General features: G+C 65.3%; 1 protein-coding gene across 3 annotated transcripts in view; it reads left to right on the top strand.

Annotated features, from left to right (window-relative positions):
- Positions 1–2036: 2036 nt before the first annotated feature.
- Positions 2037–23343, top strand: part of SBF1 (SET binding factor 1) — a 30085-nt gene continuing 8778 nt past the window's right edge. Inside the window, exons 1-36 of one of the 3 annotated variants that reach the window (XM_053895563.1) lie at positions 2037–2259; positions 2657–2745; positions 8542–8627; positions 8969–9106; positions 9341–9499; positions 9586–9696; positions 10293–10398; positions 10513–10645; positions 10727–10835; positions 10929–11042; positions 11156–11233; positions 11653–11766; positions 11844–11972; positions 12056–12154; positions 12260–12464; positions 12544–12656; positions 14238–14387; positions 14703–14771; positions 14851–15009; positions 15087–15352; positions 15446–15618; positions 15702–15775; positions 15852–16047; positions 16291–16418; positions 16903–17081; positions 17195–17331; positions 17448–17655; positions 17823–18019; positions 18152–18289; positions 21404–21481; positions 21798–21979; positions 22057–22239; positions 22515–22616; positions 22696–22881; positions 22958–23084; positions 23171–23301. In XM_053895563.1, coding sequence (XP_053751538.1) covers positions 2150–2259; positions 2657–2745; positions 8542–8627; positions 8969–9106; positions 9341–9499; positions 9586–9696; positions 10293–10398; positions 10513–10645; positions 10727–10835; positions 10929–11042; positions 11156–11233; positions 11653–11766; positions 11844–11972; positions 12056–12154; positions 12260–12464; positions 12544–12656; positions 14238–14387; positions 14703–14771; positions 14851–15009; positions 15087–15352; positions 15446–15618; positions 15702–15775; positions 15852–16047; positions 16291–16418; positions 16903–17081; positions 17195–17331; positions 17448–17655; positions 17823–18019; positions 18152–18289; positions 21404–21481; positions 21798–21979; positions 22057–22239; positions 22515–22616; positions 22696–22881; positions 22958–23084; positions 23171–23301 — 4956 coding nt within the window. In that variant the 5' untranslated portion in view covers positions 2037–2149. The remainder of the gene's footprint in view (positions 2260–2656; positions 2746–8541; positions 8628–8968; positions 9107–9340; positions 9500–9585; positions 9697–10292; positions 10399–10512; positions 10646–10726; positions 10836–10928; positions 11043–11155; positions 11234–11652; positions 11767–11843; positions 11973–12055; positions 12155–12259; positions 12465–12543; positions 12657–14237; positions 14388–14702; positions 14772–14850; positions 15010–15086; positions 15353–15445; positions 15619–15701; positions 15776–15851; positions 16048–16290; positions 16419–16902; positions 17082–17194; positions 17332–17447; positions 17656–17822; positions 18020–18151; positions 18290–21403; positions 21482–21797; positions 21980–22056; positions 22240–22514; positions 22617–22695; positions 22882–22957; positions 23085–23170; positions 23302–23343) is intronic. The other 2 variants (XM_019447309.2, XM_019447310.2) reach the window with 2 other exon arrangements.

The following is a 23343-nucleotide window of genomic DNA, read 5'->3' as shown; positions in this document are numbered from 1 at the left end:
GGCTCGGTCAGATGAGTGTCTGACTTCGGCTCAGGTCATGATCTCATGGTTCATGAGTTTGAGCCCTGCTTCGGGTTCTGTGCTGACAGCTCAGGGTCTGGAGCCTGCTGCAGATTCTGTGTCTCCCTCTCTCTATGCCCCTCCCCTGCCCGCACTCTGTCTCTCTCTCAAAAATAAATAAAACATTTAAAAAATTAAAAAGAAGAAAAGGTGGGGAGATTGAGTTTAATCCTGATGTCCAGGATCCATAGGGAGAAAAAGATTGAGAATAGGGGGCATTGATAGGGAACAGCAAGTGGTGGGGGGGGGGAGTTGGGGTGTGGGGGCAGACTTGGGGGTAATGCAACACAAGGCCTTCCATCTGATGGCTTTGTTTCCTCTGTGAAGGAGGGCCGGTGCGGTCATCTCTGAGACACAGCAGGTGGGACCAGAGACTGACCAGACATCAGCAGGCTGGGCAATGGGAGAACGTCCATCTGCAGTTGGACCATGGGGTCATCACGGCCACTCTGCACTATATGGTGGTGCAGGACTGTGAGTGGCTGAGTTTTGCCAGGCGGGGACAGTGGGCTGATGAGGACATGGGCAAGAGGACAGGCAATGGGAGTCACGTTGGGTGGGGGTAAGAGGAGGAAAGGAGGAAGCCAGAGAGAGTCACTCCCTATAAGGAGGTTGACTCTGCTGTGGAGAGAGGAGGCGAGAGAGCAAGCACAATTCTCCGGAAGAGGGAGAAGCAGGCAGAAGCAAGCACCCCTGACGGTGACCTGGACAATGCAGTGGTCAGGAGACCCAATGGTGAGAAGCTCAGTGGTGGGGGTGTCATGGTCTAGAAGGACCCCAAACCTACGCTTGACCCTGAGGCATCTCTGAGAGGGCTGCAAGGAGTGGGCTCCTTAGGGCATGAGGGTGGGGCGAAGGGTCTCCACAGTGTCTGAGGGACAGCCAGCCCCGGGCTTAGGGGCCAGAGGACTTGCCAGGGACCCTGCCTGTCCACCCTACGCAGAGCTCAATGGTGTGGTCCTGTGGCAACGAGGGTCTTTTTGGGTATAAGTGACGGAAACCAGCTGGGACCGAAAGAAGGACTTCTCAGCCTATGTACCCAGTACCAGACAGGAGCAGAGGAGGGTGTGACTGGGCCTGTGCCCCAGGAGGGGCGCCGGGGACAGGGTACCCCTGGTAGGGTCTCTCAGTTCCTGTCGCTGGGTTGAATTTCATTCATTCTCCAGCCGGCTCCTGCAAGGGAGTGGAATACGGATGCCAGCAGTTCTTTCCTTCATAGGTTCTGGCGCAGCCAAGCATCTGAAAACAAGCCCAGTCCTGCCAGCTCACTCTCTCCACCTCTGCAGCTCCTCTCCTCGCCTGTCCTGCCGTAGACCCCGTGTCCCCCTTGCCCATCCCTGTGGCACCGCGGGAGGGCCCTGCACAGCCCTGGTCCTTGTGGGTGGTGGGCACTGTCAGGGACTCTGCTGGGTGCAGTCTTCTCCCGGGCACCGGGGCGGCCTCCAGCGCTCACGGCTTAGGACGCGGCTCTTCACAGCGGGACGGCCAGCGCAACTTTTTAAAGGACGTGTGTTCAATGTCTCATCCCAGCTAGGTGGGGCTTCCAGGTGGGGCCCGAGCCATCCAAGGGCTGCGAACGCCAAGGGCAAGCCCTGAGCTCTCCCCCGGCAGTCGCCAGGCTAGCAGCCCCTGAAGGGACCAGGGAGGCCTGGGGACAGGGTTGGGCCCTTCTGCCTTCCTCCAAACTGACAGCCCCGGGGCCTCGGGAGCTCGCTGGAGCGAAACCCGGCTCCTCTCCGCCCCGGCGTAGGAGCCGGGAGCTCCCGGACCAGCTGCGACCCGGGCCGCACCTGCAGCTGACCCGCGCGAGCCGCCGTCGCTGTCAGCACCCGGGGGGCGGTGCCCAGGCCCCGTGTGGGCGGTGCTGGGCGGGGTCCCGCCCCCGGGAACCGAGCCCGCGCCGACTGGGCCAATGGGAGTTCGTAGTTACGAGCCCCGCCCATGACTGGGGGGCGGGGCGAGGCCGCGCAGGCGCACGGCGCGGCCGGGCGGGCCGGCTGGCTGGGAAGATGGCGGCGGGAGCCCTGGCCGCCGCCGCGGAGCGGGCCCAGGGTGTCCGGGGAGCACGGGCCAGGGCCGGGGCCGGGCCATGAGCGCGCCACCCTCGCGTCCCCGAGCCGCGGAGCCCGCCCGCGCCCCTCGCCATGGCGCGGCTCGCGGACTACTTCGTTCTGGTGGCGTTCGGGCCGCACCCGCGCGGTGAGTGCCGGGCCCGCGGCCGATGGCTGACGGCGGAGGGCCGGAGCCTGGGGACCGAGAAGGGTCAGCCGGGGCGGCGGGACAGGTGCGCCGGGGCAGTCGCGGGGACATGCGAGGCGGGCGGGCCGCGGCCGTCGCGCCAGCGCGAGGGTCGTCTGGGGCACCTGCCAGGCTGGGGACCGGGGTCAGGGAGGAGCGGCCGCCCTGAGGAGAGCAGGGCAGTGCGACACGGCGAGCCGAACCTGCCCACCGCACTCAGGGCAGAACCGGGTCAGGCAGAGCTTTGGCGTGGGCCGGGGAGGTGGGAGGGCCCTGAGCCGGCTCGGCCTCCCCTCTCCCAGTTGGGTGGGATGGGCCCTCTCTGCCTTGGCCGACCGCCGGGTGGCTCTGCCTCCAGGGGCACGGATCCTTCGCTTGCGAGCCCCTCCTCTGACCCCCAGTGCCTCTGGTCTGAAGCCTCCGCCCCGCCCGTGTGGGATGTCTCAGGTCAGGGAGGCTTGGTGGGATGCAGAAGAGCGCTGGGATTTAAGGAGTGCTTCATGGAGAGGTGGTGTTTGAGCCCTAACTGGGAGAACTTCAGGAGGCGATGTGAGGAGGAGAGAGAGAGAGAAGAGCATTCCTGGCAGAAGGCCTGCGGTCCTCACGTCTGCAAGCCAAGCCCTGGGTGGGGGATCGTTGTGGTGACTGGTGCCGATGTCCAGGAGGTCCGTGTCTAGGGTCACTGCCTGTGTCTGAGAGCCCTTCAGCCCAAGGGGGTAGGAGAAAACGGAGCCCGACAATGACATCAGCAACAGCCATGGAGACAGTGGCTTGGGGAGTGCGCTCCGTGTGCCAGGCCCTGCACAGCCCTTTGTGTGTGCATGATCTCATTTCTTCCTCCGAGCAGCCCACCAAGGTTTCCTTGCTCTTCCCTTCATTCATAAGGGCAGTCAGGCGAGAGGCTGATCGCCTGGTCTGAGCCCCCACAGAGGCTAACCCAGAATGAAGCTGTGGGCTCAAATCCCAACGAGGGGACGGTGCATGTCATCAGGGGAGGCTTGTGGGGTCAGTGGGGCTTACCCTTGAGACCGAAGGTGGGGTTGAGCCCCCCAATCTGTGCTGCTTCTCATCAGCCCAGTTGCCAGTGTCATCACCCAGGACCCAGGCTTTTCTCTTCTCTGCTTCTTGCTGAGGCTACCTGCTGGACCCTGCACACTCCAGACCTTCCTCAGTGCTCTTTTAGTCTTCGCTCCTCTTCTCTGCTCCTGTCTGTCCAAGGATCCATCCCCTGACACCCTCAGTCGTGAGCGTGTCTTCCTTCAGAGAGGGAGTTTTTGCAGGCAAGAACCAGTTGTCTTCATCTCCCAGTCTGCACGCGTCAGGCTCGCTGTCAGTGTTGTACAGGCCCACAGAGAGAGAACTGTCTGTTCCGAGGTGCACGTGGGGGGCAGTGAGGAGGCCACGCCAGCTGGAGCACAGGGGTGCATGGGATCCAGGGAAACAAAGCCGGCCGAGGGGCTGCCCCGGTGTGAGGGGCCCTGGGCTGGGTGCCAGGGCAGGAGCTACATGAACAGAGTGGGCTCGGAAGCTGACAGTGCCGAGAGTGGTGTGTGAAGGGTCTGGGGAGGCAGATACTGCCGACAGAGGCCAGGTGGTGGCAGGTGAATCAGGGAGGGGAGAGGTGGCATGACAAGCTGGCTGTGACACTCGGCGCCCCTGGCGCCTGCGGTCTCTGATGAAGACAGGGGAGACAGCTGGAGCCCATAATTCCTGCTTACCCTGAGTGTCAGGAAGGAGGGATTCCCAAGCTGTCCACTGCAGGAGGGGTGGGGGCCGTGGAGCTACCTAACCATTGCCTTCCGTGCGGGAGCTGGTCAGTTGCTGGCTGGCCAACCAGCCTCAGGGCCTCTGTTGGCAGGACTGGTGCATCGCTGGGAAGAATCAGCCCACGGCCTGGGACCCTGGCTGTAGACCTGAGGGCAGAGTCAGGTGGTAGGAGTGCTGCTGGGGGGGGGGGGGGGGGAGGGGGAGTCAGTGGCACCTGCTTTGCCACTTCGTAGCCCTTGACCTCAGGCCAGTCTCCCAGCTCTCTGCACCTCAGTGTTTTCATCTGGAGTTGGAATGAGTCACACAGACCTCCCAGGCTTCCACGAGCACGAGGTGGACACAAGCGTGAAGTTCCAGGAAATGATGGATGCCTTATTAATGATGAGCAGCAGGTGTGTGCACACCCATAGGCATTGGCACAGCGGGCACTTCTGCTGGAGGTATAGGAACCTGTGTGCTGGCAGGCCTGGGACATCAGGGCAGGGATGCAGGGTCTCCTGGGTTCAGTGGCGAGGATAGAAGTGGTGGCTCTCTTGTCCTGGCCTGGATCTAGACATCCCACTTGGAGTTGGTGGATAGGGTCAGGGTGGATCTAGACATCCCACTTGGAGTTGGTGGATGCGGGGCCTCGATGCAGGAGTCCGGCCTGAGGGAGCATCTGGTTTTATGGTTACCACCTGGTGGATCTCTGCAAGCAGGAGGATGGGGAGGGGGCTGGGCGGAACCCCTACTTTCAGAGTGCAGACCCCTCCCTTGGTGAGTCGGAGCTCCTTCACTGAGGACATGGGTTTAGCACCTGCACCCTGGGCCCAGCTCTGGGGACACTGTGGGGGCCAGACAGATGGTCCGCGCCCAGCTTCTGGCCTCGGAGGTCCCTGAGAGCGGTCAGCTGATCTCACACGGCGTGGCTGGCGCCAGGGTGTGTCTTTGGGAGCAGAAGACACTCTTGATCTGACCAGGCAGCTGGTCTACCGGGGAGGAGGGGCTGGACCCCTCCTGGTGGCCCTCTCCCTGACCCCATCCCAGCATTTGAGAAGAAGACCTTCTGTCCCATGGCCTGGCCTCTTTCAGTCCTGGCTGTGCTGAGCGGGCCACATTCCTGGGCCCCGTCTGCTCTCTCCGCCCATGTTCCTGCCCTCTGGAGCAGGTTGGGGCTGTTTGGAATGGCCTCAGCTGATTTCCAGCCCCCACCCTGGGAGCCAGTCTGGTCTGCCTGGGGGGAGGTTGGGGAGGACCTCTGGAGAGCCTCAGCCCCTCGCACATCCTGTTGCTGTGGCCGGTGGGATGGCCTGTGTGTTGGGGTTGGGTGGGTGGAGCAGCGGGAAGGTCCCGTCCTTCCTTCACCCTCTTCCTATAGCTGAGCCAGTCCCACCCACCCGCGTGTGCTGCGGTGTGTGGAGGGACGGGCGGGGCAGCAGGGGAGGCTGCCATCCTCCCTTGCCTCTGCTCACAGTGCATGCTGGCCTGGGCCGGGCCTCCAGGCGTCGGAGCCTGGCACTGGTGACGGCCACTGCCAGCGGACGACAGAACGCGTGCTCTGTGTTCTCTCGCCCTGTGTTCAGGCCTGCAGCCCCCACACGGCTGGCTGCGGGGACATGGTTGCAAGAGGAAGTGCTTGTCCCCATCTGTGTCTCAGGGGACTCTGGTGCCCTTCCTCCTAAGGCTCCCCGAAGAGTCCCGCCCCGGGACACATGATGGTGCTTGTTGGATCAGTTCTATCCCCGAGGGCTGAGGGGATGCCCTCCCTGCTATCCCGAGGTGCAGGAAGCTTGGTGGGGCAGGGAACTCAGCCACTGCAGGTCACCTCCATGGCCACAAGGGCTCAAGTGAGCGGGGGACACTGAGGGGCATGGCAAAGTACCCCCCCCCCCACCTCCTGTGCACGCCAGCAGCCGAGTTGGGGCCTGACCCCTGATAGCACAAAGCTGAGGTGTGGGCTGGGTTGCAGGGAGGGTTGCAGAGAGAGCAGGGGTCAGGGCCTCTCCACGATGTGCCCTTCCAGGAAGGGCTTGCCTGTCCCGGAGCCCCCGGGGCTCCGAAAGCTGCCCTGCACTTCTGACCCAGGAACCTGTTTGCTTGTGGGGTGTGAGTGGGCCTGGGCGTGGGGGATGGCCGTGTAGCTGGCTGTATGTATTCAGCAAGCCCTAATTAGGCTGCGGTCTGTGCCAGGTACAGGTGTGGCCATGGACACAGGGACGTAGTTTCTTGCTTGTGGAGCTCCCATCTGGCCCAGCCAGCAGGTGCATCAGGAATCACGGGGCGGTGTAGTGGAGGGAGGGAGGTCCTGGGGGTCCGACTCTAGGCCCCAGGCCCAGGCAGGGTGCAGAGAGCTTCCTGGAGGAGGGGGCACTCTTTGGGCTGAGACCTGAAGGGCAAGTTTAGGGCCATGATGGTGCAAAGAAGGAGCTGGGGTGGGGGGATGCTTGCTGGCATAGGCAGTTGGGACAGCTCGAGGAAAGCCTCCAGTTGGTTCCTCAGAGGGCGGAGCCCTGCAAGTGGGAGTTGATGTTTCACGGGATGAATGGGGTGGGGGTGGGGGGGGTGGACAATGGCCAGTTACATTGTCTGCTTCCCTGGGGGGCGAGGCTGCTGACAGCAGCCCTCCAAAGGCTGCCTGGCCTTGGGATGGAGGCTGTGGGGCAGAGGCTGCTGTCCCCATCTGCACACACCCTCTCTTCCTTCCTCCGCCCACTGCCTCGTGGCAAGAACTGGGTGAGCCCTGGGTGCCAGCCAGGCCTGGGCCCAGATGGTGATTTGGGGCTGCGCACAAGTGAGCCCTTGGGGGAGTGGGTGGGGAGAGAAGCCGTGAGCTGGCATGGACCTGTTGAGGGTGGCCCTTGGGAGTGGGCCTGGAGGGACCCCAAGGGGCTTTGTCTCAGTGGGCCACGTGTGGGTATGTGTGCTTTTGTGTGGATAGGTATGGCCCAGCAGACACACCTGTCCCTCTTCCCTGCCTCCTCTTGTCTGCCGCTTCTCTTCAGGGTGTCAGGAGGGGGAGGGGAGCAGGAAACTGAGGTTTTGTGAGTCAGAGTCACGGCCCTCCATCGCCCCACCGCCACCTCCAGCCCCACAACAACCAGCCTGCTGCCGACCTCCTTGGCATTGCCTCTGTGATCTGGAGGGTGGGTGGTCTCCAGAGATCGTAGCCCAGCTCCTCTGCTGTCAAGGTCCTGGGGTCTGCTCATCACCGCCCAGGGGTCCAGGCTGGTGCCCAGGCCCCTGGCTCTGCCTGTAGCTCCTGTGCACATTCAGGGTGGGCTGGGCTGGCTGGTCTGGGGCGGTGGGAGAGGGGGGGGCTGCGTCCATCAGGCCCTCGGAGGTGTGCACCTTGGCTCTCAGGGCCTGGGGGCAGGCCCTCAGAGAAGCTTCGTGCGAGTGCCCTCTCCTTCCCTGTTTGCTCCCGCTCTTCTGCTAGTGTGGGCAGTAGTGTTAAAGCCGGTCTGTGCGGGGACCTGCATGTCACGTGTGGGACATGAAGGTAGGGAGGCTTCTGTCTTAGCCTGCTTTACCCTGCTGCTGCGCTGGGTGGGAGCGGGAGGTAGAACAGAGGCCTGTGTCCCTCCTCCACGGATCTGAGGTGAGTGGCCCCCTGACACGGCCCTCATCATGCCTCTCGGTTTGGTTCTCCAGGGGTGAACAAGAGGTGGGGGCCTCTGACCCCACCAGTGTAGACTTGAGCTGGGAGTTGTGCCCAGGGCATAGAGAGGGGGAAGCAGACCTGGGCCTCCTGCCCCCAGACCTCCTCCCTGGCCCAGGGCACCCAGGGCTGCACAGGCAGGGGATAGACCCCTGCAAGTTGCTAGATCCCCAGCACTCAGGAGGGCCCTCCGTTAGCGGGTGTCCTGAGACCTGGTCTCCATCCTTCCTGCCACCCCTCTCTGGGTCCTGTGCTGGGCCTGTCCGTCTCGGAGGCAGTGGTGTGAGTGGCAGTTCGGGCCTGGGTATCCTCTCCTCCGGCTCAGACAACAGGTGTGAGACCCCTGTGCCTCTTGAGTGGGCCCAGAGCTGGCAGTGAGGTGGGTGCCCACTGTCATCGTGGTGCTCACTACCTAGCAGGGTGGGGGGCGGGCAGTCCTGGGGACCAGGTGTCGAAGCTGGTGGTTGGCTGTGGAACCGTCCAGAGCTGCTCTCCCCTCGATGGAGGGCTGACCTGCTGGTGGGCGGCTGGGGGTATCGACGTGTTGGGAAGGGGCTTCTGTGCCTGGCCTGGCCCAGCCCACGGCTTTCAGGACTCCACATCCCATGCCAGGGGGTTCTCTCCGTGCACTCTGGTAGCCCTGGCATCTGTGGCCGCCTGGGGGTCCTCCCCTCATAAGATATTTTTAGGGAAATGATAGGCCTGGGAGTGGAGGCTGGTCTGATGCCAGATGAAAGCCAGGGCAGTAGAGGATGTGTCCATCTGTGACCCTCGAGGCCCCCGACTTGGTGGGCGTGCAGGAGGTGGTGGGTGCCCTGACTGCCTGCTCCTGTCCTCAGGGAGTGGGGAAGGCCAGGGCCAGATCCTGCAGCGCTTCCCAGAGAAGGACTGGGAAGACAACCCGTTCCCCCAGGGCATCGAGCTGGTGAGTCGGGGGTGTTGAGACGGGGGTGGGCAGGCCGGCACTGGTTTCGCCCGGGACCGTGAGGAGCCTGCGCAGGGCCCAGCCCCCGCCACGCATAAGGGGACGTCTGAGCTGCTGCGGGGGGAGGAGGGGGGAGGTCCTGGGCTTGGCTGGCAGGGTACCTGGTGCCCACATTGTGTCATGTCGTCCTTCCCTCGTGATGGCAGAGACCACGTCCTGCGTCACAAGGTTCTCTGTGCACGCGGGGAGACCAGGGGCCGTGACTTCCTTCTGTGGGGAAGGGCGAGGTGACCCTCGCTGAGGCGAGCTCACTGGTGACCCCTACCCACCCTTCCCTGCAGTTTTGCCAGCCCAGTGGGTGGCAGCTGTGTCCTGAGAGGAACCCACCAACCTTCTTTGTTGCTGTCCTCACCGACATCAACTCTGAGCGGCACTACTGCGCCTGCCTGACCTTCTGGGAGCCGGCGGAGCCCACACAGGTCATCTTGGGGGCTCTGGGGTACAGCCGCAAGGGGTTCCGGCTGTGGCCACCACCCTCTGCCTCTGTCCAAGGCTGTGTCTCCCTGTGTGTGGCAGGTCCTGGGGCCTCAACCCCACGGGAGCCGGAGTTCCCAGAGGGCTGGTCCCGTCTGAGTCACTTGTGTCCTCCCTCTGCCTCCCCCGGGCTCGCGGGACCTGCCTGAGAGCTGGGCAAACGGGGCTTCTGTCCACAGGAAGTGGTGTGCACAGAGGACACCACCGAGAGGGAGGAGGAGGCGGACGAGGGTGGCCCGGTGCGACTCTCCCCTGTGACGCCTGGCCCACCTGGCCAGCTGTTCGCACCAAAGACACTGGTGCTGGTATCTCGACTGGACCACGCGGAGGTGTTCAGGGTGAGGCGAGCACCCGGGGCTCGAGGCCGGACACGGGGCGCCCCCCGCCGGATGTGCCGCCATTCTCCAATCTGTGGTCCTTGCAGAACAGCCTGGGTCTCATTTACACCATCCACGTGGAGGGCCTGAACGTGGGCCTGGAGAACGTGATCGGGAACCTGCTCACATGCATCATCCCCCTGGCTGGGGGCTCACAGGTGGGTCTTGGGGGCAGCTGCTGTCCACCCAGAGCAACGGCCCTTCAGGTGTCCCAGGCCACGAGCATGCGGCCTGTAGGCACTTGGAGTCCCTGGGCACTTGGGCTCGGCATGGACACTGTCCTGCGTCTTGGCGCTGCCGTCACCTGTCGTCCCTTCTCGGCCCTGCCTGCTCGCCTGTGTGTCCCGTGTCTTGCCTGGCTCCCCATCTGGCATCTGTCAGTTTCTGTGTCCTCTTGCTCCTTGGGTGTGCCTGTCTCTGGATGTCCGCTCATCTCTCTGCTCCCTGGTCAGTATCCCCACGTGTGGGTGCGTCTAACTGTGTTTCTCTGCCTGTCTGTCCTGTGCAGCTGGACTCTGTTGAGGATGGAGTGGTATGGATTCTTTGTTTCTTCTGCCCACCCAGGCCCCACCCTGCCCCAGGTCAGAGGCCCTGAGTTTTCTCTGCAGCACTGCTCAGGCCGCCGGGCCAGGCGCGGCCTTTCCCTCACATTAGGCCGCCTGTCCTGGCCGGTCTCGCCTCGGCCCAGTCAGGAGCTCCGGGCTGACGCGGGTCTGGTCGGAGCAGCTGAGTACTGGCCCCTCTCTTTCCACAGAGAACCATCTCTTTGGGGGCTGGTGACCGGCAGGTTATCCAGACCCCGCTCGCCGACTCGCTGCCCATCAGCCGCTGCAGCGTGGCCCTGCTCTTCCGCCAGCTGGGTGAGCCCGGGCGTCCCCAGCCTGCACAGCCCTCCCTGTCCTCTCCCTGGGGGCTGGCAGTCAGAGGTGGGGTTCTGACAGCGCCGGCCCTCCATGCCTGTGTTTTCTCTCCAGGCATCACCAACGTGCTGTCCTTGTTCTGCGCCGCGCTCACCGAGCACAAGGTGCTCTTCCTGTCCCGGAGCTACCAGCGCCTCTCGGACGCCTGCCGGGGGCTCCTGGCGCTGCTGTTCCCCCTCAGATACAGGTGCCTCTGCTGCCGCCTCGCCCCCTCCCCGGCCCCCCCCCCCCCCCCGTGCCCCCTGGGCTGAGCCCCGGTCTGTTGCAGCTTCACCTACGTGCCCATCCTGCCGGCACAGCTCTTGGAGGTGCTCAGCACACCCACCCCCTTCATCATCGGGGTCAACGCGGCCTTCCAGGCAGAGACCCAAGAGCTGGTGAGGCCTGTGGCTTGTGCCTGCCTCTCCGTTCCCGGCCCTGCTGACCGGCTGCGGGCCCCTGACCGCTCGCTTGCTCCCTTTGGTCCCCAGCTGGATGTGATCGTCGCTGATCTCGATGGAGGGACGGTGACTGTCCCCGAGTGTGTGCACATTCCACCCCTGCCGGAGCCCCTGCAGAGCCAGACACACAGTGTGCTGAGCATGGTGAGGCGGGACCGGTGGCTTCGGGGAAGCTGAGGTGGGGTCGCTTGGCAGTAAGGGGACCGCGGAGCCCGGGGCTGCTGTGCAGCGGACCCCGCTCCCGTCTGCTGCTGCAGGTCCTGGACCCGGAGCTGGAGCTGGCGGACCTCGCCTTCCCACCGCCCTCAGCCAACGCTTCTTCCCTGAAGATGCAGGTGGGGGTCACTGCGGCTCCAGTGCGGGGGGCGGGGGGGGCCCACGCTAAGCCTGCAGCCTCTCCTCAGGTCTGCTGCCACCGATGGCCGGCGGGCAGGGCCACCCAAGCACCCTGTGCAGCCACCCCTTCTGGGCCGGTGGCAGGGGGCCGCTGGTGGGGGCGGTGTGTGTGTGAGTCCTCGAGGGGCCTGTGCGGGAGTGGCCGTCGACACTGGGTCTTAGAGGAGTCGCCGTGGCTTTGTGTGAAGGAAGGGTGGAGGGGCAGGAGGGCGCAGGGGTGCCCGGGAGGCCTGGGCACAGCGTGGATCGGTGTGTTTGGTGCGCAGAGCTGGAACCTGGAGTGGGTGGAGGGCTGCCGCATGCTGGGGCTGGGGCGGGCCTGCGGCCTAGAGCTCACCCGCACTCACCTGCGCCCCAGGACAAGGAACTGCGTGCCGTCTTTCTACGGCTCTTTGCTCAGCTCCTGCAGGGCTATCGTTGGTGTCTGCACATGGTCCGCATCCACCCGGAGCCTGTCATCCGCTTTCATAAGGTGGGCCGTGGGAGGGGGAGGGGTGGAGGCAGGCCGGAAGTCAGTGCTGAGGGACTGACCCCCTGGTGTGCCCCTAGGCAGCCTTCCTGGGCCAGCGAGGGCTGGTGGAGGATGACTTCCTGATGAAGGTGCTGGAGGGCATGGCCTTTGCAGGCTTCGTGTCGGAGCGGGGGGTCCCTTACCGTCCTACGGACCTGTTTGATGAGGTGTGCCCCTGCCCCGGCGGGAGGAGCTCCCACCACCAACTCCCTGCCTTGCCCGGCCTTCCTGACCCTGCCTCCTCCCCCAGCTGGTGGCTCATGAGGTGGCACGGATGCGGGCGGATGAGAACCACCCCCAGCGCGTCCTGCGTCACGTCAAAGAACTGGCAGAGCAGCTTTACAAGAACGTATGGCGGGTGGCACGGGGCGGGTGGGGTGGTGGAGCAGCCTAGCTAGGTCATCGCGCCTCCTGGCGTCGGGCCGCCTGCCCACACCTGCCCGTGTCCCCCCAGGAGAACCCATATCCCGCCGTGGCTATGCACAAGGTACAGAAGCCGGGGGAGGCCAGCCACCTGCGGCGGGCACCCCGCCCCTTCCCCCGGCTGGATGAAGGCGTGGTGCAGTGGATCGTGGACCAGGCCACGGCCAAGATGCAGGGCGCACCCCCGGCCGTGAAGGCTGAGAGGAGGACCACTGTGCCCTCGGGGCCCCCCATGAGTGCGTAATGGGGAGGGGGCCCCTCGCGTGGCCGAGGGTGGGCACGAGGGCAGAGGTGAATGCGGCTTCTGCTCCCCAGCCGCCATACTGGAGCGGAGCAGCGGGCTCCACGGCAACAGCGCACGGCGGCTGGAGGTGGTTCGAAACTGCATCTCCTACGTGTTCGAGGGGAAGATGCTGGAGGCCAAGAAGGTGAGGACGGCTGGGGGCGGGGAGCCCCGGCGGAGAGCGCTGAGCCTGGGTCAGTCCACCTGCTGGCAGCTGGCGGGGGCTGGGCGGGCAGAAGGGGAGGAGGGGCGGGGGGACACCGGGTCTCAGGCTCCTTCCTTAGCGCGGCCGGACAGAGCCTGCCGAGGCGGCTCGCAAGACGGACCTTTCATCTCTTAGACGTCAGAACACGCTAGAGGTTTCTGCTGCTGGGTTCCTTCTTCCTTCGTGAAAAGAGTGCAGGCCCACACACGGCTTTTTTTTTTTTTTTTTTCATTGGTAAAAACTGCCCTGTGTGGTGTTTGTGAACACCTTGGGTTTCGTGACAGCCAGTTTGAATGTGTCTTTTGTTCACAGCGGCACAGTCTCCTGTGAGGGGCCTACAGGGTCCCTAGTCGTTCTACAAAGAAAAATAATAAGGGGCGCCCGGGTGGCTCAGTTGGTTGAGCGTCCAACTCGATTTCAGCTCAGGTCGTGATCTCATGGTTTATGGGATCGAGTCCCGCCTTGGTCTCTGTGCTGACAGCATGGAGCCTGCTTGGGGCTCGCTCTCTCTCTCTCTCTCTCTCTCTCTCTCTCTCTCTCTCCCCCCCCTCCCCCTCTCCCCCCCTCCCCCTCTCCCCCTCTTCCTTCCTCCCTCCCTCCCTCTCCCCCCTCCCCTCCCCCTCTCTCCCCCTCCCCCTCTCTCCCCCTCTCCCTCTCTCCCTCTCTCCCTCTCTCTCTCTCTCTTTCTCTTTCTCTCTCTCCCCCCCTCCCCCTCTCCCCCTCTTCCTCCCTCCCTCCCTCTCCCCCTCCCCCTCCCCCCCTCCCCCTCCCCCTCTCCCCCTCCCCCTCCCCTTCTCTCCCCCTCTGCCTCTCTCCCTCTCTCCCTCTCTCTCTCTCTCTCTCTCTCCCCCCCCTCCCCCCCTCCCCCTCCCCCTCTTCCTTCCTCCCTCCCCCTCCCCCTCCCCCTCTCTCCCCCTCTCCCTCTCTCCCTCTCTCTCTCTCTCTCTCTCTCTCTCTCTCTCTCTCCTTCTCTCTCCCTCTTCCCGTCTCTCCCTCTCTCTCTTTCTCCCTCTCTCTCAAAAATAAACTTAAAAAAAAAGAAAAATAATTAGAGAACAAGAATGTGACCCTTTGTGGCCTGCCTCATGCTGAGCCGGCCACCAGCTCTGTATTAGGCTTGTGCTATTTGGACACTGAGGCCTGGCCGACAGAGGGGCCACAGATGCGGCAGCCGGTGCGTGCTGGAGCTCAGGGCCGAGGGGCCTCCTTGGCACATCTGTACGCTGGCTTGTGAACACGGGGTGTCCCCATCTTCGTGGGCTTGCGTGCGTGTGGAGGGCTGGGTCTGCTTGACGTGTTAGTCTCTACTGGGCAGGGAACCCCCGGAGTCTGGACACACCTGACCTGGACAGCTTCCGGAGCTCCTCTGGGCTTAGAGCCTGGGCTCTGGCCCTCCAGGTGCCCACTGCCCTCCCCTCCCGGACTCTGTGCCCTGTGCCTCCCCCCCCTTCCTCCAGGGCACGGTTGGACGTGTGCCCGCGTAGGCTCGTGCCCCCAACCCCCATGCTCCCGTGTCCCCAGCTACTTCCAGCTGTGCTGAGGGCTCTGAAAGGGCGCGCGGCCCGCCGCTGCCTCACCCAGGAGCTGCACCTGCATGTGCAACAGAACCGGGCGGTCCTGGACCACCAGCAGTTTGACTTCGTTGTCCGAATGATGAACTGCTGCCTGCAGGTGAGGCCGGGCCTCCCCCCTGCTGGCCATACGGCCATAAGGGTCAGGCCAGGCAGGGCTCCCCATTCTACCTGTAAGGATACCTCTCTTGGCAACGTTGACAGCTGGGGAGATCCTGGTCTGCGGTGGGGATGGCGGCCGGGGGAGAGAACTGTTATTGGAGGGGGTCTCCTGCCCCGAGCCCCCGGGCAGCCTCTAGGGAGCCGGTGCAGACGGTCCGGGGACAGTGGTAGGAGTTGCTGCTTGGGCGGAAGTGCCGGTCGGGGCACAGTAGGTGTTGGGGGGGTGGTTCCAGCGGGCTCGCGGCTCTTGCAGGACTGTACCTCCCTGGACGAGCACGGCATCGCGGCCGCCCTGCTGCCCCTGGTCACGGCCTTCTGCCGGGTGAGTGCCGGGGCAGCCCCGGGGGTCCTCCCCGCTGCCCCTCCTGCCGTGCCTGATGTCCCCCACCTGGCCCCTGCAGAAGCTGAGCCCGGGAGTGACCCAGTTTGCATACAGCTGCGTGCAGGAGCACGTGGTGTGGAGCACACCGCAGTTCTGGGAGGCCATGTTCTACGGGGACGTGCAGACCCACATCCGGGCCCTCTACCTGGAGCCCGCCGAGGACCGAGACCACCCGCAGGTGCGCGGGGACCCCTGGGCCCGGGGCGCGAGGGCCAGCCCGGCCTGGTCCTGGCTCACGTGCGGGTGCCGCGGCAGGGTGGGGAGCCGTCTGCACGGGAGGATGAGCGCTCCGCCCTGGACGTGGCATCTGAGCAGCGGCGCCTGTGGCCGACCCTGAGCCGCGAGAAGCAGCAGGAGCTGGTGCAGAAGGAGGAGAGCACGGTGTTCAGCCAGGCCATCCACTACGCCAACCGCATGAGCTACCTGCTGCTGCCCCTGGACAGCAGCAAGAGCCGCCTGCTGCGGGAGCGCGCGGGGCTGGGCGACCTGGAGAGTGCCAGCAACAGCCTGGTCACCAACAGGTGCGGCCGGGGCTCCGCAGGCCTTGCGGGGGGGGGGGGGGGGGGGGCTCGGTGGGGTGGGCCTGTGCCCACCTCGCCCCCTCCCTGGCCTAGCATGGCGGGCAGCGTGGCGGAGAGCTACGACACGGAAAGCGGCTTTGAGGACGCGGAGACCTGCGACGTGGCCGGGGCCGTGGTCCGCTTCATCAACCGCTTTGTGGACAAGGTCTGCACAGAGAGTGGGGTCACCAGCGACCACCTCAAGGGGCTGCATGTCATGGTGCCAGGTATGGGGGGTCTGGGTGTGGGAACACTCCCCTCAGCCGGGCAGACGTGGGGGCCCAGGGCGTGAAAACCCGCTCTCTCCCAGACATCGTCCAGATGCACATTGAGACCCTGGAGGCCGTGCACCGCGAGAGCAAGAGGCTGCCCCCCATCCAGAAGGTGAGTGGGGGCCGGGCAGGGCTGCGGCACCGGGGCCCGGGCCGTGTCCTGAGGCGCCACCCTTGTCCCTGAGCAGCCCAAACTGCTGCGGCCACGCCTGCTGCCCGGCGAGGAGTGTGTGCTGGACGGCCTGCGTGTCTACCTGCTGCCAGATGGGCGCGAGGAGGGTGCGGGGGGCAGCGGGGGAGGCCCCGCTCTGCTCCCGGCCGAGGGCGCCGTCTTCCTCACCACGTACCGGGTCATCTTCACGGGGATGCCCACCGACCCCCTGGGTGAGCCTTTGGACGCTTTGTCTGTCCCCGGCCTCCCTTCCCTCGCTCCCTTCCCCACCCGGGGCCCGGGGGTGAGCGAACAGGACTTTTCCTGCCTCTCTCTTTCCCGTTCTCAGGGGTGCGGGGTCCCTGCGCAAGATAGGTCATTGCCCCTCTCCCACCTGCCCGGGACCCCCCATAGTTCTGGTACCCCAAGACTCCGTGATCCCCTCCCCTCCCCCTGACTGCCCGGCCTGTGATAAGTCGGGGAACAGGTGGTGGTCCGCTCCTTCCCGGTGGCCGCGCTGACCAAGGAGAAGCGCATCAGCGTGCAGACCCCTGTGGACCAGCTCCTGCAGGACGGGCTGCAGCTGCGTTCCTGCACATTCCAGGTGCGGGGGTACTGGGGAGGGGCGGGGCCCCTGGCGCGTGGCTCTCGCTGTGCGGCAGGCAGCTAAGCCCTCAGGCTCGTCCTTAGGAGCTGCCGCTGAGCCGGATGTCTCCTGCGGCGTTTGTGGTTTCTGTGTCTATGCGCAAGTTGCCGTGCTTTGGCTCGGTGCCGTCTGCCTGTGTGACGTGCTGGCCTTTGGGGCTCTTCTGTTTGTTTTGCGGGGCCCTGACCCTCGAGTCTGCGTCTGGCACGTGCGCTGTGTGCCCCGCACCACCGAAACCTAGGCAAATGACCATCACGCGTGGTGAAGGACCAGGTTCCTCAGCCTCGCGGCCGCAGACACCGTAATAAGCGGCCCCTGCGCATCCTGCTGTCCCTCAGGCACGTCCTGCTGTCCCTCAGGAGGATGCCCCTGCCGGGCTTCGGGGCGCGCACGGCTTCCCGGGGAGGCCGCCCGGACCTCTGAGGGCCTTTGTCTGTTGCAGCTGCTAAAGATGGCCTTCGACGAGGAGGTGGGGTCCGACAGCGCCGAGCTCTTCCGCAAGCAGCTGCACAAGCTGCGGTACCCGCCAGACATCAGGGGCACCTTTGCCTTCACCCTGGGCTCTGCCCACACGCCGGGCCGGCCGCCCCGCGCCACCAAGGACAAGGGCCCTTCCCTCAGGTGTGGAGCGGGGCCCCAAGGCCGGCGCACCCGCCCCTCCCAGAAGCACCGTGGGCGTGTCCCCTTGTCCCTTCCGTTCACCTCTGCTGACCCCTGTGCCCGCCCGCCCCCAGAACCCTGTCCCGGAACCTCGTGAAGAATGCCAAGAGGACCATCGGACGGCAGTACGTCACTCGGAAGAAGTACAACCCCCCGAGCTGGGAGCAGCGGGGCCAGCCGCCTCCTGATGACCAGGAGGACGAGATCTCAGGTGGCAGCACGGGAAGCCCCAGGTGGTCTGGGCGAAGACCCCCTCCCCCCCGACGCGGAGGGCTGGGGCCCGGGCGGTCTGTGGGTGACTTCCCCCGTGTGCCTGGCCTGCCCCAGTGTCGGAGGAGCTGGAGCCCAGCACGCTGACCCCTTCCTCGGCCCTGAAGCCCTCGGATCGCATGACCATGAGCAGCCTGGTGGAGCGGGCGTGCTGCCGGGACTACCAGCGTCTGGGGCTGGGCACGCTGAGCAGTAGCCTGAGCCGAGCCAAGTCCGAGCCCTTCCGGATCTCCCCGGTCAACCGCATGTACGCCATCTGCCGCAGGTGAGCGCGCGCCGTGCAGCCACGCGTGGCTCCTGTGCAGAGGAGGCACGTGGAGGCGGAAGGCAGGGGGCGCGGGCAGGGTGGCCCCCAGGGGGCCGTGGGACTGGGGGCCCCTGGCCGAGCATCCAGGGCTGGCCTGCCACCCTCACAAGTCTGACTCCTCGCAGCTACCCGGGGCTGCTGATCGTCCCCCAGAGCGTCCAGGACAACGCCCTGCAGCGAGTCTCCCGCTGCTACCGCCAGAACCGGTTCCCCGTGGTGTGCTGGCGCAGCGGGCGCTCCAAGGCCGTGCTGCTGCGCTCCGGGGGCCTGCACGGCAAGGGTGTCGTTGGCCTGTTCAAGGCCCAGAACGCGCCCTCTCCAGGTATCCACTCCCCCGCTGTGCGTCGCTGTGCGTGCTGCGTGCGTGCTGCGTGCGTGCTGCGTGCGTGCGGCTGGGCCCTCCACCCCGCCCCGCCCCGCCTGGCTCCAGCTCCTCCTCCTCCTCTTCCCACAGGCCAGTCCCAGGCGGACTCGGGCAGCTTAGAGCAGGAGAAGTACCTGCAGGCCGTGGTCAGCTCCATGCCCCGCTACGCAGACGCGTCAGGGCGCAATACCCTCAGCGGCTTCTCCTCCACCCACGTGGGCAGCCACGGTGAGGGGTGCCTGAAGGTGGGAGGGCTTCCGGGAGATTTTGTGGTGGCACTGATGAAAGGTGGGCCGGCCAGGGGGCAGAGTGTTTGGGGCGTGGGGTCAGGTGACTGTCCTGACCCTACTTGGACCGCTCCTCCCTCCTGCCTTGGCCGAGCCCCGTGTCTTTCTTGCCCGTGGCCTGCCTCCAGAGTCTCCAGGTCACGGGACACCGCGCTTGAAACCCCCGTCTGGTCCCTCCTCCTCATTTGTCCTGTCCAGCACCCCCCCCCACCCCCCCGTCACTGTGGCTGATCCTTTGTCCTGTCCCTCCCTGTGGTCCTCCACCCCCCCCCACCCCCCCCCCACCCCCCCCCCCACCCCCCCGTCACTCTGGCCCACCCTTTGTCAAAGCTGTCTGACTGCTTTATACCTTTCTTATCTGTCCTGGCTCCTCGAGCCTTGTCTGCTAGTCTCCCTGTCCCTGTCCCCACCATAGGCACCCTCAACATCCGCCCCCTGGACTCACTGCCCCCCGGTGGATCCAGGCCTTAGGACCCAGCCTGCCCTTTGTCCTATGTGGCAGGGTCTTGCTGTCACAGTGCGCAGCAGAGGCACCAGGCCTGGGAGGTTGGGGCACGGGCTCGGGGACTACCAGTGGACCCTGCCTCTCACCATTGGGCATCGGGGCACCGGTGTGGGGTGGCCCCAGAGATGCTCAGTGATGCAAGAGCACGTGCTGCTGCTCATGGGGTCTGTGGCCCCTGGAGAGGGCTGGTCTGACCTCCTGGGGACAAGCGGGGACCTTGCTGGGGAGGTGAGTCATGTTTGTGCTGGGTTCTAGAAGAGGCTTTCGGATGGGAGAGCACACTGATGGGGGCCTGGAGGGCACGTGGCCCCCGTTCTGTAAGGGGAGGAGGGTGTGTCAGAACAGAGGCGGTCTCGTCCTCCAGGGCCCTTGCTCCACGGCAGTCACTTCGGTATCCCGCTTGCCCCTTAGCTGACCCCATCTGCCTCTCCCTGACCCCATCCTCCCCCTCATCTCCCCCGCCCCCTCCAGCCCATCACCCCTGTCTGACCTGACCTTCCCCCTTTTCCCCTATCCCGTCTCCTCCGTGTGCCCCCATCCTCTGCTGCCCCTGTCTCCTTGCCCTGTCTCACCCCGACTGATCCCATGAGCCCATCTCCCCCGTCCTTCTGCCTGGATCCCTACGGATGCCGTGGCCCGGTCTGCCTCACCCTCTCGGTCTGGCTGATAGACACTGGGGCTCCTTGAGGGTCAGTCCTTGGACCCAGGACTCCAGCCATCACTGTCCAGACCAGGCTGAGTGTCTGTGCTTGGGGCCTGGCCCTGGATCCGTGAGGCTCCCTGAGCTGGCCTGGCCCTCAGCAGATGTGCTGACGGTGTCCACCTGGGAGGCCTGGTTGCCATGCCTGGTTTGATGCCACACCTGGAGCCGTCCTGGCTGTCGTGTGTTGAGAGGTGGTAGATGACACACGTGCGGGTTGGTGCCGATGTCACGCCGGGGTCACTTGTTGGCACGCCTGCCTAACCCCCCCCCATCCCTATTCTCGTGCTCCTCTGCATTCTTCTCTGCTGTTGCCCCAACTCCAGATGCACTGGGGTGCACGGGTGGGTTTTGGGGGCTGGCGGCACCACCCGTGGGTGGAACCTTCTGGAAGTGTACACATCCTGCTGATTCTTCCTGCTGTGCCCACTCCACGGGGCCTCACAGTGGCCCTCCCACCCCTTCCTGTGGCAAGAGGGTCTCCAGAACACACGAGGGCCTTCGCCTCTCCCTGTCGAGGCCTGAGGAGGGTCCCCGCGCAGCATCGCTCTGCACATCACTGCCTTTGTCATCTGAGCACCAGCCTCTGTCCCTGCGTGGTCTCGGCTCCCACTACAGGGTGTTTTGCCCTCCGGCGACGTCTGTTGTGACCACTGGCTGGGCCCTGGGGCCAAGCGGGCCTGGAACAGGGGTGGCCAGGGTGCCCTTGTAGTCACTTACAGGGAGGGTCAGCCTCGGTGTCCACCGTTCTCCAGGGGCAGTCCTTGCCCCTCTCTTGTTTCTGTGCTGGGAGCTTTCCTCTCTGTAGCTGAAGTGCTTTTTGGTTTTCTAAACACAAAAGTCCTTCATCAAGTAGGTTTTATGGTTTCACCATTGTCCTGCCTTCTGCCTTCTCCAGCCGTTGTGAGTAGCACCCACAGGTGGCACCCTCCCCCCGATTCTTTGTCCCCAGTGCCTGTGTCTTCCCCTAATGTTGCCTGGGTATCTTTGTCCCCAAAGCCCACTGGTGCTGCCTTCTGGTGTCCCCCTGAGTTCAGAGAATGGGTCCTCTCCCTCATTGCTCAGGGGCGTGCAGAGCCTCAGCTGTCTGTGGGCTCCAGTCCAGGCTGTGTCCGTGTCACGAGGGACACCCTGCGTCCTTCCTGCGAGCGCCATTCCTCCTGCCTGTGGTGTGGCAGCTGGTGTCATGCTTGTCTGTGGCGACTGCCATGGTGGGTACGGATGGTGCCCGGCTGCCCTCAGCGGAGGTGGGTCGGCCTGGAATGGGGCAGGGAGCAGGCTTTGGGGCCCAGGGCACCGTGGAGCTTCCTCATCTGGGCTCCCTGTGCCCCCTGGCCGGGCCATCCCAGCCTATAAGCCTGGGGCCTGGCTCTCGGGCAGGTGGCACTACTGAGCATGCGCCGCCCCCGGGGCTCAGCCCTGCCTCTGTCCTTGGATGAACTGGCCTCCGTGGCTCTGGGCTGGGAGCTCCGAGGCTCCAGGCCTCCTCCTCTCTAGGCTGGGCTTTATGGGCTCCTCCTGCTGGTGTGTGTTGTGAGCAGCTCTGGCCAGCGCCTGTGGGGGCCGAGGGTACAGGGATGGGCTGTGGACGAGACACTGGAAGGAGAGCCCAGGGGTCCCACCTCTCTTCTGATCCTACCTGCCGCTGGGCCCTCTGCTCCCTGGCCTGTCCCTGAGGGCCAAGAGAGCTCAGAGGACCTTGGCATCGGCCCTCGCTATCTCTGGGGCCCTCGGGGGTCTTGGTGGGAACCCAGCCCTCTAGCTGGTCCCTTCGGACCACAGGCCCTTCATGCTGGGCACACCCTCGGGCCTGGGGTCAGGCCTGAGCCTTTTCTCTGCTGTGCCCCCAGTGCCCAGCCCCAGAGCCAGGGTCACCACGCTGTCCAACCCCATGGCGGCCTCGGCCTCCAGACGGACCACTCCCCGAGGTACCGTACTGGCCACACAGGCTGGCTCCCCCACACCTGGCACTGATGACCCCCGTGTGACTGAGCAGTCGTGGGCACTAACGTCCCCCCACATCTGGCACTAACAGCCCCTGTGACCGATCAGCATAACCCAGCCCTCCTCAGCCCAGGGCACTAACAGCCTGAGGCCCCGAGTCCCACCCCAGCACTTGACCCTAACACAGACACAGGTCCATCTGGGGTCCCGTCGGCCTCCCCTGCCGTGCCTGGGGAGCTCAGCCTCAGGTTAAGTGGTGCTCCAGGCCCACTCAGGCACTCATCTGGTTTCTTTGCACAGGTAAATGGGGCAGTGTCCGGGCCAGCGGGCGCAGCGGCGGGCTCGGCGTTGATGTGGGCTCCCGGCTGGCAGGCAGAGACATGCTGACCCCTCCCCAGGCTAATGGGGCCCCCCCTGACCCAGGCTTTCTGCGGCCTCAGCGTGCAGCCCTCTACATCATTGGGGACAAAGCCCAGCTCAAGGTGACCGGGGTGGAGGCACAGGGCCAGGCAGGGGCACAGGCCCCCGGGCGCATCTCACCATAGCTGGCCTTCTTCAGGGCGTGCGGCCAGATCCCTTGCAGCAGTGGTGGGAGCTGGTGCCCATCGAGGTGTTTGAGGCACGGCAGGTGAAGGCCAGCTTCAAAAAGCTGCTGAAGGCATGTGTCCCCGGCTGCCCTGCCGCCGAGCCCGGCCCTGCCTCCTTCCTACGCTCGCTGGAGGACTCGGAGTGGTTGACCCAGGTCTTTGAGCCCTGCCCCCGCTGTGGCCGGGGTCGGGGGGGGGGTGGGGGTGGCGTGGGGGTGCCTGTTCATCCAGAGCCAAGGGCAGATGGGGTTTGGCTTGCTCTTCTGACGGTGTTGGGCCCTGGGAGGGGGTGATGGACACGTCCCACTGGGGTGGTGGTGCCGTCTGCTGGAGGGAGGCCGCGAGGGGCCGGGCACCTCCAGGACAGGGGAGTGTCCCCCAGGCCTGCGCGTGGGCCTCGGAGGTGCTGAGGGGCCGCCCGTCTGTGCAGATCCACAAGCTGCTGCAGGTCTCGGTGCTGGTGGTGGAGCTCCTCGACTCAGGCTCCTCCGTCCTGGTGAGCCTGGAGGACGGCTGGGACATCACCACCCAGGTGCGTGCTGGGCGCCGGGGCCAGCCGGGACCAGGTCCCCGGACGGACGCCCTCCTGACAGGCAGGCCGGTGCCGGCAGGTGGTGTCTCTGGTGCAGCTGCTGTCAGATCCCTTCTACCGCACCCTGGAGGGCTTCCGCCTGCTGGTGGAGAAGGAGTGGCTGTCGTTCGGCCATCGCTTCAGCCACCGCGGGGCCCACACCCTGGCTGGGCAGAGCAGCGGCCTCACGCCCGTCTTCCTGCAGTTCCTGGACTGTGTGCACCAGGTAAGCGGGTGGCCGTGTGTGGGCGCCACGCCTGCAGGCCCCTGGCGCCTGACCCCTGACCCATCGCCTCACGCAGGTCTACCTGCAGTTCCCCATGGAGTTCGAGTTCAGCCCCTTCTACCTCAAGTTCCTTGGCTACCACCACGCGTCCCGCCGCTTCAGGACCTTTCTGCTCGATTCGGACTACGAGCGCATCGAGCTGGGTATGGGGCAGGGCTGGGCCTCGGGGCGCGGCTGGGCGGCTGGGGCTGGCCTGGTGGGTGGCCGGGGCTCAGCGCTGCCCCTGCAGGGCTGCTGTACGAGGAGAAGGGAGAGCGCAGGGGCCAGCAGGCGTGCAGGTCCGTGTGGGAGTACGTGGACCGGCTGAGCAAGAGGACGCCTGTGTTCTACAACTACATGTACGCGCCCGAGGACACAGAGGTGAGCCGTCGTCTGGTAGGGGCGGGTGGGCGCCTTCCAGCC

The sequence above is a fragment of the Panthera pardus genome, unplaced genomic scaffold (assembly GCF_024362965.1).
Source record: "Panthera pardus isolate Hobbes unplaced genomic scaffold, ASM2436296v1 HiC_scaffold_6, whole genome shotgun sequence".
In the NCBI taxonomy this organism is placed as follows: domain Eukaryota; kingdom Metazoa; phylum Chordata; class Mammalia; order Carnivora; family Felidae; genus Panthera; species Panthera pardus.
Note: the sequence above shows the minus strand (reverse complement) of the source record. Positions and strands in the feature narration are given on the sequence as shown.